The sequence below is a fragment of the Arctopsyche grandis genome, chromosome 8 (assembly GCF_051622035.1).
Source record: "Arctopsyche grandis isolate Sample6627 chromosome 8, ASM5162203v2, whole genome shotgun sequence".
NCBI lineage: Eukaryota > Metazoa > Arthropoda > Insecta > Trichoptera > Hydropsychidae > Arctopsyche > Arctopsyche grandis.
This window is the reverse complement of record NC_135362.1, coordinates 1513449-1525122: the sequence shown is the minus strand read 5'-3', so window position 1 is coordinate 1525122 and position 11674 is coordinate 1513449. Positions and strand designations below refer to the sequence as shown.

Here is an 11674-nt window from a genome sequence, read left to right as displayed (position 1 = left end):
TCGTGGAAAGAGACGGAGCTTGAATTTTTTTTCACAAACATTTATTAAATTTCAAATCACACTGTTCGACAAATGACGACTTTTTTTTGGTTTAAAGATGAGATATGATTTTTTTATAGATCTATGCCCAGTAAACACGAATCTGGTAATAAAAAATGTTGATTGTATGAAAAAATCACGCGATTTTTCTATATCTTGGTGCTGTTTGATCGATGTCTCAAAATCTGCCAATTTCCTGTTCAAAATGAATATTGAAATATATATTCAAGTATTTTATCTTTCATTTGTAGTACTTTTCAGCTTTCAAATTTCTCTAAGTAGTCGTCCAGTTCAAATCAAAAGTCAAAAGTACGTATTTTCACTTGGGATTTTTTTCCACTGTTAATACTATTTTATATTGAGTATTTTCTATTGAAAAATGTTTATTGGGATAGTGTTCTGGCCACACCATTTTTTATTTTCATTTAAAATGGTTAATTGGAAGTGTGCTGAATTTTAAATCGGTAAAATTTCGTGCTTAAATCTCTTACTATTATTTACTCGTATTTACACGAATCTGAATTGAATTAATAGGAATAATATTTAAAACTGTCTTTATATGAGAATTAAATAAAATTCCACTTAAAAAAATTATATTCCGACTATTCTTGTTCAGTTTCATGTTTACTGGGCAAAGATCTATAAGAAAAGTCATATCTCGTCTCTGAACCATTTTTCGTGTCGAACAGTGTTATTAATTCCATTGATCCGAATTGCGATATTTTACCAAGTGTACAATTATGTGCACACAGGCAAATAGTAATATTTAAAATATCAATATCGGTCCGGGCCCTTAAAATTTACATCGGATCCCCCCTCCCTCTCGTCGGCCCTATGTATGTTCACATATGTATGTAAATACATATATTTCGTGTGTCACTAACTAAATATATGATAAGATTCAAGTAAAATATAAAATATAGTGTACAATTCGTTTCAGTGTGAATTTAAAGGTTTAATATATAGTGCTGTGGTATGTGAAGTACGTATATGTTATAAAAGTGAAGTCTACAACATATATTTAAGAAAAACTTTAATATTATTTCAGACGTGCAATATATGTAAGAATACAGATTGATTAATTAATTAATTATTTATATATAGCATAATTGTGAAAATTAATTTTATTTCACTTCAGGAAATATGAAAAATCACGAATTATCCAAAAAAATAGTGATGTATTTAATCTGCATTACAACTATATTTTTTTTTGGATGTGTAAAAGCAGTTGACGAGAATAATGTTTCTTGTCCATATTTGTATAAAAAAGTCGTGATTGAGAATACCACTCTGTGTCTAAAACTTAAAAAAGAGGAATCGTACATGAACAAATATACTGGATGTAACGGAAACGCTGTTCCTATCAATTTTTCATACTTGGTTTCTTCAAATAACATCAACACATCCACAACATTATATTGGACAGATTACCGGCGAGCGTATGATGATGGGCCCATCATCAAATGGCGTCATGAGGACCCAGATATGGGTCAGCCGTTGCTTTTAGACCTGGTCGATGGATATAGCGGGTATCAAAATAAAATAAACACATCCGCATCAGCGTGTCTAGCCATTGATATAAAATCACAAAAGTTTGTAACACGAGATTGCGATGACAAGCTATATAGATTATGTATAGTAAAACCGATAAAACCATATGATTCGAATCATACTAACGATGCCGTATACGAACATCCTGTTGAAAAACCGAGGATGAGTTTAAAAATATATTCAGAATATAATCCAAAGTAAGTGTTAAATAACGAAATACAGTGCACTCTCGATTATCCGGGCTAATGCTGGGGAGAAAGGACACGGATAATTGAAAAACGCGGATAATCCGAATCATCAAATTTTGACTTGGTTTCGAATATATGTAATATCATATTTACAACACAAATTTTTGATTCATAATTTTAATACTCATTATTTATTAAGAAAAACGCTCATAGTTAAGCAGATAAGTGGCTGTTAGTAGTTAGTACTAGAGTTGTACCGTTTTATGACTAACGTAACCACTGGTATCATCTCCACTTGTAGTGTCAATCTCATTTTCTTCCTCTTGAGAAACAAAATAAAAGATATCTGCATCATCCATGCGTTTAAAATCTGGATCATTTAAATCATGATTGAGCCACTACATACTCGATATTTTCCTTATCCACGTTTTCAAAACATTTTAAATTTTTCAAAAATCCACATATTTCAGATATATCATTTGCTTCAGAATCCACTAAATTCATTCTCTTCAGAATCCACTAGATCTGTTTCCATAGCAGGAAGAATCTTTCTCCATGATCGTACAAGTGTTACTGGATTTACTTTTGACCAAGATTGTGTTATTCCGTGTATAACATCCAATATCGTCATTTTTTTCCAGAAAATGATCGGGTTGTCATATTCCTCAACAAGAGTTTTCAGAAGACTTTGACGATAAAGACGTTTCATTGATGATATAACACCTTGGTCCATGAGCTGAATCAAATATGTCACATTAGAGGGCAATTTTTTTTAACCATACATAAGTCCATCGTCTGTTTCCAATATGCTTTCGTTCGGATGAGAAGGGGCATTATTTAATAACAATACTGCTTTCTGTGGCAATCCCTTATTTTTTTTTAAATCTTGCACTTCTGGAACCCATTTCTTTTTAAACCAATCTTCAAATATTTTCCTGTCCATTTATGCCCCTTTCTGACTATAATAATCAATGGGAAGATTTTTCATTTCAGATCCCTTAAAAGATGGAGGTTTTTTTGCTTTCCCAATCATCAAAAGTTTAATTTCATGAGTTCTGATGCGTTTCCGCAACACGTGTTCGCGTGTTTACGGTCGCATCAATCGGTGCGTCACATAATCATATAAGAAAAATATTAAATTAATTTTTGAAAATTAATTATTATTTTTCAAGCACAGATAATCCGCAACCGGATAATCGAGAGTATACTGTATATTTATCTATTCTACTTAAGTTAAATAAAGCTAAACCCCTATTTATTATATGTACATATATTTCGTATGCAGTGTGTTTTTTTTTATAATGGAATACAACAGAAAAGCGCAATGGCATCTACCTATACATATATGTATGTAGTATGAGCTAGATGCTAATATACATATGTATAAATGTATATCAAAAGTGCTGTAATGAATTAAAAGCTTAACAAAATATGCCAGCACCTTTTTTCTATAAAAAGCGAAACACATATGTATACTAGTACAAATGTACCCAAAAAAAAAAAATATATATATATTATAAATCTGTGTTAATTTGTCACGACACGTTTTATTGAATTTTGGAATACTTATTTTGTAAAATTAGCGGTTTATCATATTTACTGAAATTTTCAGATGGAAACTGTTCGTCTCCATTGAATGCGAAGAAAGCATCTTAGTATCACCATCTGATATTATCTGTTTTACTGATTCTGCAAGATTTTATCCGACCAAAGTCAATGTAACAAATTTGAACCAATCATCACACTTCAGCATTGAGACTGGTGCAGATGGATATTATTGGTGCATCAGTAATACTACTAAATGGGAATATAATATTAGTCGTAAATTTTTTTTCATTAATAAAATTCATGATTTGAAAGAAATTTACGATATCGAATTCAATTTCCCGAAACCAATAAATATATCTGATGTTGAAAATCATTACTTTCTGCAGCTTCAAAAGTAATATATATATATATATATATATATATATATATATATATATATATATATATATATATATATATATATATATATATATATATATATATGTACATTTATTTCCATATTATAATCTTAATACATAAAATAATTTCTGGCTGTTCACAGTTTATTTAAATCATATGAACGGGAAATTGATTTGAGTAAATATATTCTTAAAAAAGTATACATAAATGGAGGTGTTATTTATCGCGGTAATATTTCTTACTACGAAATAAATGACCACGGAAGCATCTATGTTAATATGCCTGAAATAGTAAGAATTGATAGTCCGCTTTGTTTTCCAGACTCAAAAAGTATTGCTGCTGCAGGTAAGAAAGTGTACCTTTGATTTGTTTACATTCATAAATATGAACTTTATTTGTTTTTCAATTTCATTGTTAGATGATAATATCCCACTTGAAAATAATTACTCTGAAGAGTGTAAATATGAACCACATTGTAACCACTGTAAATATTCATGTGTTAAATCCGGCAAAATTAATCGATATGGCTGGGAGTCTAAATGCCCTAAAATATATAAACTATCATTTGTACCATATACAGAAGTTTGTTCATTTTTTTTTATTTTCTAAATATAATATATGAATAAAATTATTTCATTCTTTAACGTTATATGAAATATTTTACCGTTTTTAGGTTAATAATATGAAAGATATTGATGAAAGCATACATTCCTTTCTCGATGGAAATGTTACGGAACGCATTGAAGAAAAAGACATTCATAAAGTTGTCGACAACTTAAATCGTATTATTTCAAATTCAACAGAGAATGTCTCAAATGAAATAACAAAAAAAATAGATGAAATTTTATTCAAAGTGGACATAAAGAATAGAACATTCTATTATCCATCGAAACATATAATTGTTGGAGCTGCTGATACTGGAGAGCAGAATGCCAGTCTATGTATACTGGTGAATAATATTACTTCCGATGATATGACCAATAGTAATATTAAATTTTCGATCAATGCGAAAGGTAATTGTACCATAATTCGTCATTACACATTAGTATGTGACAATTTTTTTTTGAATGTTATATTTCGTTTATTTTAGCTAAATTGAATTGCGGAACAGAAGTAACGAATGATACAGACATCATGGTGGATATATCAAACTCTATAAATTTTAATGGAAAACTAGTTGTAGCAGTGATGGATAAAGAAAAATTTTTTCAACCGGATCAAAAACAAACTATTTGGAAAATCAACAGTAAAATTATCAGTATATGTAAATCGAATATGACATTATTCAATGATAAACAATATATAGATATTCACCTAAAGTCGAATGAAAATGAATGTGTGAAATGTGTCTTTTGGGATTATACTCTTTTTAAAAATGGAGGTTGGTCAAGTAAAGGATCTGAAATGTTTCGGGATAAAATCACAGGAATGGTCACGTGTCGATGGAATCACTTAACGCATTTTGCACTACTAATGCAGTCCAAGACAAAAAATATTAATAATCATTATTGGATTCTTTCTGTTATCACTTACTGTGGGTGTGCGGCATTACTAATTGGTCTGATAGTCATCTGTAACACTGCGATACTGTTCGAACGATGGAAGAAGGAACTTACCAATAAAGAGTATCTAAATTTGTCAGTAGCCATAGGACTTATGTTAATTATATTTTTAGGAAACATATTTTTGAAAAGTTCTCCAAAAATCGACACCATCTGCCCAATCTTGGGCCCGGTAGTTCACTACAGTGTGCTTTCTACATTCATTTGGATGCTGATAACAGCTGTGCTTTCGTACAGAAAGTTGATGTACGTTTCTAATACCAATTCCAGCCACAGGCTCCTCAAATCCTGCATTTGTGGTTGGATTTTTCCTTTGGTACTTGTGTTGCCCTTGGTGTTTATTGATCCTACAAATTATAATATGAAAAACACTTATCAAATAAGTATTGATGAAAAAAACGAAAACAATCCAACATGTTATGATTCGATAGAACAATCAGCGATAATCTGCTACCCAAATGGTTTGGGGTTTTGGCTCACAGTATTCCTTCCAATTTTCCTAATTGTTATCATCAACTCAATATTATTTTTTCATATTGTGTTCAAAGTTAAAACAAAAGCCACGTTGCAACAACTAGGACACTCCAAATTCGAAGAAACAGTACAATTAGTATCCTCGTATTTTTTTTGTTTGGTCTCATTTGGATATTTGGGATTCTTTATCCCTATCTCCTACCAATGAGTATCTTATTTTGTATCTCGGCAACATTGCAAGGTTTCGACTTGTTTGTGTTAGCCAAAACTTCAACCAGAAATATGTGGGGAAGGAAACTTAAAATGACATTCTCACGTGTTTAAAATGACATTCTCATGAGTTTTACATCAATAGCGTGAATGATATAGTTGATTCAATACAAACAAGGTATAATAGTGTGAATTATGACATTAGTATGGATTTAAATAAGTTTGAAAGGTTTAAATTAGTGGAAATGGGGGGATTAAATGGTGTATTGAAGGGCATGAAATCAGTTTCTAGTATGGATGGATTGACTCTAGATATTTTAATCAACACTTGGGACATAGTTGGACCTCAGTTACTGAAATTAATAAATAAATCGTTAGAAGTGGGATCCGTCCCGGATGCATGGAAGGTATCTACTATTGTACCGGTACCAAAGGTTACTGGTACACATAAAGCCAGTGAAATGAGGCCCATCAATATGTTACCAATTGTTGAGAAGATGCTGGAGGAAATCGTTATGATTCAATTGAAAGAGTTCATTAGTATAAATGATTGTTTGGTTGTGGAACAGTCTGGATTTAGAGTGAAACATTCAACAGAAACCGCTATCCAATTGGTGATTTCTGATTGGATGGAGGCGATGGATGAATCTAGCATGGTTGTTGGAGCAGTTTTTCTAGATTTTAAACGAGCGTTTGAGACATTAGATAGAAATATTTTATTACAAAAATTATATAAGTTAGGAATCATTGGTATAGTATTAAAGTGGCTTCAATCATACTTAAATAATAGACGGCAAATATTAAAAATTGATAAGGTGTTATCCTCTGAATTTGTAACACCTCATGGAGTGCCGCAAGGGTCCAAATTGGGACCCAATTGTAATTAAGAAGTGTAAAATACATTTGTTTGCAGATGATACATTGATATATATATAATTGGAAAGAATGTTGATGTAATGTCTGAGATTTTAAATATAGAAATAAATTATGTGAATGACTGGTTGTGTGAAAATAAATTAAAGCTGAATGTGAATAAAACAAAAATTATGTGGTTGAATGGTAAAAATAAAAATATATTGAATGAAATTAGAATTGATGATAAGTTAATTGAAAAAGTTGAAAATATAAAATACTTAGGAGTATACATAGACTCAGGACTAAATTTTAAAATGCATGCTGACTATATAATAAAAAAAATGGCTAGAAAAGTTGGTATATTATGTAGATTAAGAAATATTTTAAGTAAAAAAAGTAAAATTTTAGTGTTTAATTCAACTGTCTTGCCACATGTGGTTTATTGTGCCACTGTGCTTAATTTTTTTAGTGGCCAAGATTTAGAAAAAATGCAAAAAATACAGAATAAAGCTATGAGAGGTATTTTGAATGTGAGTAGATTTAAGAGTATTGGAAGTATGTTAGATGAATTAGGATGGATGATTATTAGAATTAGTCTAAATATTATTACATTGTCTTTTGTTTATAAGTTAGATCATAAGTTATAGAGATAATAGTTTTATACTAGAAATAAGGAAAAACTAGTTGTAAGTAGAGTAAGAAAGAATAAGACGGCTGGGGGTGTTTTCACAGGGGTGTGCTCATGTATAATGCCCTCCCTGAATGCATCAGGTCTGCTAAAAACATGGATGCATTCCTGCGAGGTGCGAAGAGACACCTCTGTGAGGAACAGTACATATAAGTTAATTATAAATTTTAGAGTTAAGTATAATAATTAAGATGTATTTTTAAATCATCATCATCATCATTTACAGCCATTCGCCATCCACTGCTGGATGAAGGCCTCTCCAACACGCTTCCACTCGTCTCTGTTTTGCGCAACACTCATCCATCTCATTCCGCACATTTTCCTAATTTCGTTCACCCATCTTCCTTGCGGTCTTCCTTTTACTCTTTTGCCTTCTCTCGGGTACCATTCAAGCACTTCTTTTGTCCACCTTTCGTCCATCCTCCTAGCTACGTGACCCGCCCATTGCCATTTCAATCTCTTCACTCTATCCACTATGTCCACTACCCTTGTCATATTTCTCACCCACGTGTTCCGCTTCCTGTCTTTCCTCGTTATGCCAAGCATACAGCGTTCCATACTTCTTTGAGTGCATTGGATTTTATTTTGCATCTTGGCGTTCAGTGTCCAAGTTTCACATCCATACGTCATCACTGGCAAAACGCATTGATCAAAGATCCTTTTCTTCAGGCAGAGTGGCATTTTTGATTTAAAAACAGCATTCATCCGTCCAAATGCACTCCACCCTAATTTCATACGTCTCTTTATCTCTTCATTTTTACTACCAGACATGTCAATTATTTGACCTAAATATAAATAATTATTTACTACTTCTACTGGTTTATCATCTAAGGGGATGCTATCAGGCATGCAATAACTATTGAACATTAGTTTAGTCTTATCTACGTTAATTTTTAATCCTACTTTTCTACTTTCCCTGTCCAGCTGTGTTAGTCTGATAAGTAGGTCAGCTGAATCACGAGCTACTAAAACTATATCGTCTGCGAACCGAAGGTGACTCAAAAAGCGACCATTGATGCTTACTCCGGCTGTATCCCAATCCAATTTCCTGAAAACTCCCTCAAGCACCGCATTGAATAACTTGGGCGAGATTGTATCTCCTTGTCTTACTCCTTTTCCTATGCTAAATCTATCTGTACCTGAAAAAATTTTAACCGAAGCTGTGGCATTCTTATATATTGCAGCTAACAGTCCCACATAGGGTTCCGGCACTCCCTGTGTTTTTAGAGCGTTAAGTACTGCATTATGACTAACTGTATCGAAGGCTTTCTCATAATCGACGAAACCTAGGCACAATGGCCGTTGATATTCGTTGGCGCGCTCGATTAGTTCGCCAACTACTTGGAGGTGGTCCATTGTGCTGAAATTTGCCCTAAACCCTGCCTGCTCTATAGGTTGGTTCTCGTCGAGGATATTCTTCAGCCTTTCTGTAATAACCTTCGTGAAGAGCTTGTAGACCGCTGAAAGTAGACTAATGGGTCGGTAGTTCTTGATATCGCTTTTGTCGCCTTTTTTGTGTATTAAAATGATAGTTGCGTTATTCCATCCTTCTGGTATAGCTTGGTTCTGGATGCATTTGCTGAAAAGCCTAGCTAAGATATTAATTAGGGGGGGCCGCCACATTTTAGTAAGTCAATGGGAATATTATCTTCCCCTGGGGTTTTACCGTTCTTTGCAGTTTTTAGCGCGGCCTCTACTTCGCTAGGCAATACTGCAGGAACCCTTTGGCCGTGTGTCGATTCCAGAGCGGGGAATTGGCCGTTGTCGTTCTCGTATAGTTTTGCATAGAACGTGTAAACTCTGTCTATGATTTCTTCTCTATTCCTAATTATTACTCCGCTCTCTGATCTGATTGCGATCATTTGGTTTTTGCCTAAGAAAAGATCCTGTTTGCACTTTTTCAGGCTACGGTTATTCTTAATGGTATTTTCTATTAGTATTTTTAAATATATATATATATATATAAATAAATAAATAAACGTGGAATGAAAACACAGTACACGCCAAATACTTATTGGTTTTATAACTATAATTCAAAATCAACGTCTTCATCCTCAGAATGTACTGTAAGCGAGATTCCTCCAAACAATTCGGACAACAAATTGCTTTTGCAAAACAGTTGACAGATCTTTTATAATTTTTATTTATTCCTGTGGTTGAAGATCGTTCGTCCTATCCAACTGAAACTTACTATGGCTCACTGAAATTCTTATCGATATAACGTTTATTTTTTTCAAATTTTTAATTCAGACAACCTTAAAAGTTTACTCTTCTATTGTGTGTGGCTCACATACAATTGTTTTTTTTTTTATTTTATTAACGTCCTGTGGATGTTTGTAGTGAAAGCAACGATACGAGTGCGTCCAGATTATTTTCGAGGGTTATTGCACCGCTCAGCGGTCGGCAACTGTAGGAGCATTAGCGTTGATGGGAAAGGGCGCCATTTTGGGCGAAAGTCTTCCCGGAGGTCCCGTTCCTAGATGGTAATGGACCTGGGTAATTTATACGGATCTCCTAAGGCACAAATCGGGAACAAAGTGGTTTCGGCGGTACAAAACACTTAACGCCAACGCCGTTAATTGCCCCCGGTTAACGGGAGACGTCGACGAAAAGTTGCACGACCCCTGGCACAACGCACCCTTAATTAAATCAGTGCCGGGCCGTGGAGGCACTTTAAATTCGTAATTTATTCCGCGAAAGAAGATTTCAAGATCGTTTTGTAGGAGCTCACACTTTATCTCGCCGGGTACGTTGAAATTTTGCTACATTTTCAATTTCTCTTGTTTATTCATTCCAGTCAATTAAGGGGTAGCGTTAATGAGTCATAAGCGGGGATTTTGTAGCATTATGAACAATAGATTGTTAATTGAAGCACTGTAAATAAAACCCCACACAAGCCGAAGTTAGTGCTTACGCTCATTTACATAGTACATACATACATACAAACTGGAAACGTTAAAACCAAAGCTGCCATTTTATAAACATTCTAAAATGTATATATATAATACTATATAATATGTACTTTTTTTCTTTTGTTTTATAGTATTTTTCTGCTTTTTCTATGAATTATTACTATTATTATTATGATTTTTTTATTTTTCTCTCTTATTTTCTTGTGGAGGCCATTGTGGCGCATTTGGTTCTTCCTGTAATGCCACAATGGTCCGAACTAATGTTTAAATATATATATTCAATGTATACTCACTTTATATTCAATGTGAAACTAAGAATAGGATTTGAGGATTTTATTGATTTTTTCACCTTACCTTCATTTTTACCTTCTTTTGTCTTTTTTCGTTTACTATTTTTTTCGTCATGTTTTTCTGCTTTTGCTTTTTCTTTTTATTATATGCATGTATATTATTTTTGTGTTTCTCTCTTTTTTTTTCAAATGTAGACCATTGTGGTTCGCATTAGGTTCTTCCTGTAATGCCACAATGGTCCAAAAATATAAATTAATACATATACAACCAGCGGCGTGGACTATTTGTTATCATATTATGCTTTCGAGCAAAGTGGTCACGGGTTCGAGTCTCAATAGAGTCCAGCTGCTGGCCAAACCATTGTTTGTGACTCCAGGTCGATCGTTTCCTATCAGAATTTGTCAATTTTTCAGATTTTCGTTGAAACGGTTCCTGTGAAAATTGGCATCTCCTTTCCTATCTCTCTTGCTAATCTTTAGTTATACAGTGTCTGGAAGCTCGTCAATTTGATTATAAAATGCTGCATTTTTCTGCAAAACTTCTTCATAGATGCCACTGTTGTTGTTTGTATGCATTCGCTTTGTATAAAATGCTTATGTATATTGATTGTATTGTATCTGTATAAGTGCACTTGTCACTTTGGGGCAATCTGTAAAGGCGAGTTTTCATGTTGTATGAAATAAAAATTTATACCAGGAAGGCTTAGCAAGTAAACTCAGTGTGCCTTTCTGGCCAATTACAAACATTAACATTATCTTTATAGAGACATATATAGACAAATTCGATATACAGATTTTTTTTGCGAGAAATACATATGTACATTTTACAGATTGGGTAGCATATTTATTTATAAACACTGAGAAACAAAAAATATTACCGGAGCGGAAACTTGTCAATCTTTGTTAAGCTTAACCCACCGAATTCGAGTCTTTAATTCAAAATCTAGTACTGCTGTGC

The 11674-nt window shown here is 33.1% G+C and overlaps 1 protein-coding gene across 1 annotated transcript; it reads left to right on the top strand.

Annotated features, from left to right (window-relative positions):
• The first annotated feature begins 960 nt into the window (after window positions 1-960).
• On the top strand, window positions 961-10001 carry LOC143915574 (uncharacterized). The gene is made up of 8 exons (XM_077436273.1): window positions 961-1100; window positions 1178-1787; window positions 3391-3720; window positions 3868-4070; window positions 4144-4307; window positions 4399-4738; window positions 4816-5888; window positions 9912-10001. The coding sequence occupies exons 2-8, from the start codon at window positions 1183-1185 to the stop codon at window positions 9999-10001; spliced, it is 2805 nt and encodes a 934-aa protein (XP_077292399.1). The 5' UTR covers window positions 961-1100; window positions 1178-1182.
• The last annotated feature ends 1673 nt before the right edge of the window (window positions 10002-11674 follow it).

Bases quoted from the DNA above. Each gene is read 5' to 3' on its own strand.
- LOC143915574 (XM_077436273.1), top strand. From the start codon at position 1,183: ATGAAAAATCACGAATTATCCAAAAAAATAGTGATGTATTTAATCTGC. The intron at 1,788-3,390 runs GTAAGTGTTAAA...TGAAATTTTCAG, and splicing joins TATTCAGAATATAATCCAAA to ATGGAAACTGTTCGTCTCCA. The intron at 4,739-4,815 runs GTAATTGTACCA...CGTTTATTTTAG, and splicing joins ATTTTCGATCAATGCGAAAG to CTAAATTGAATTGCGGAACA.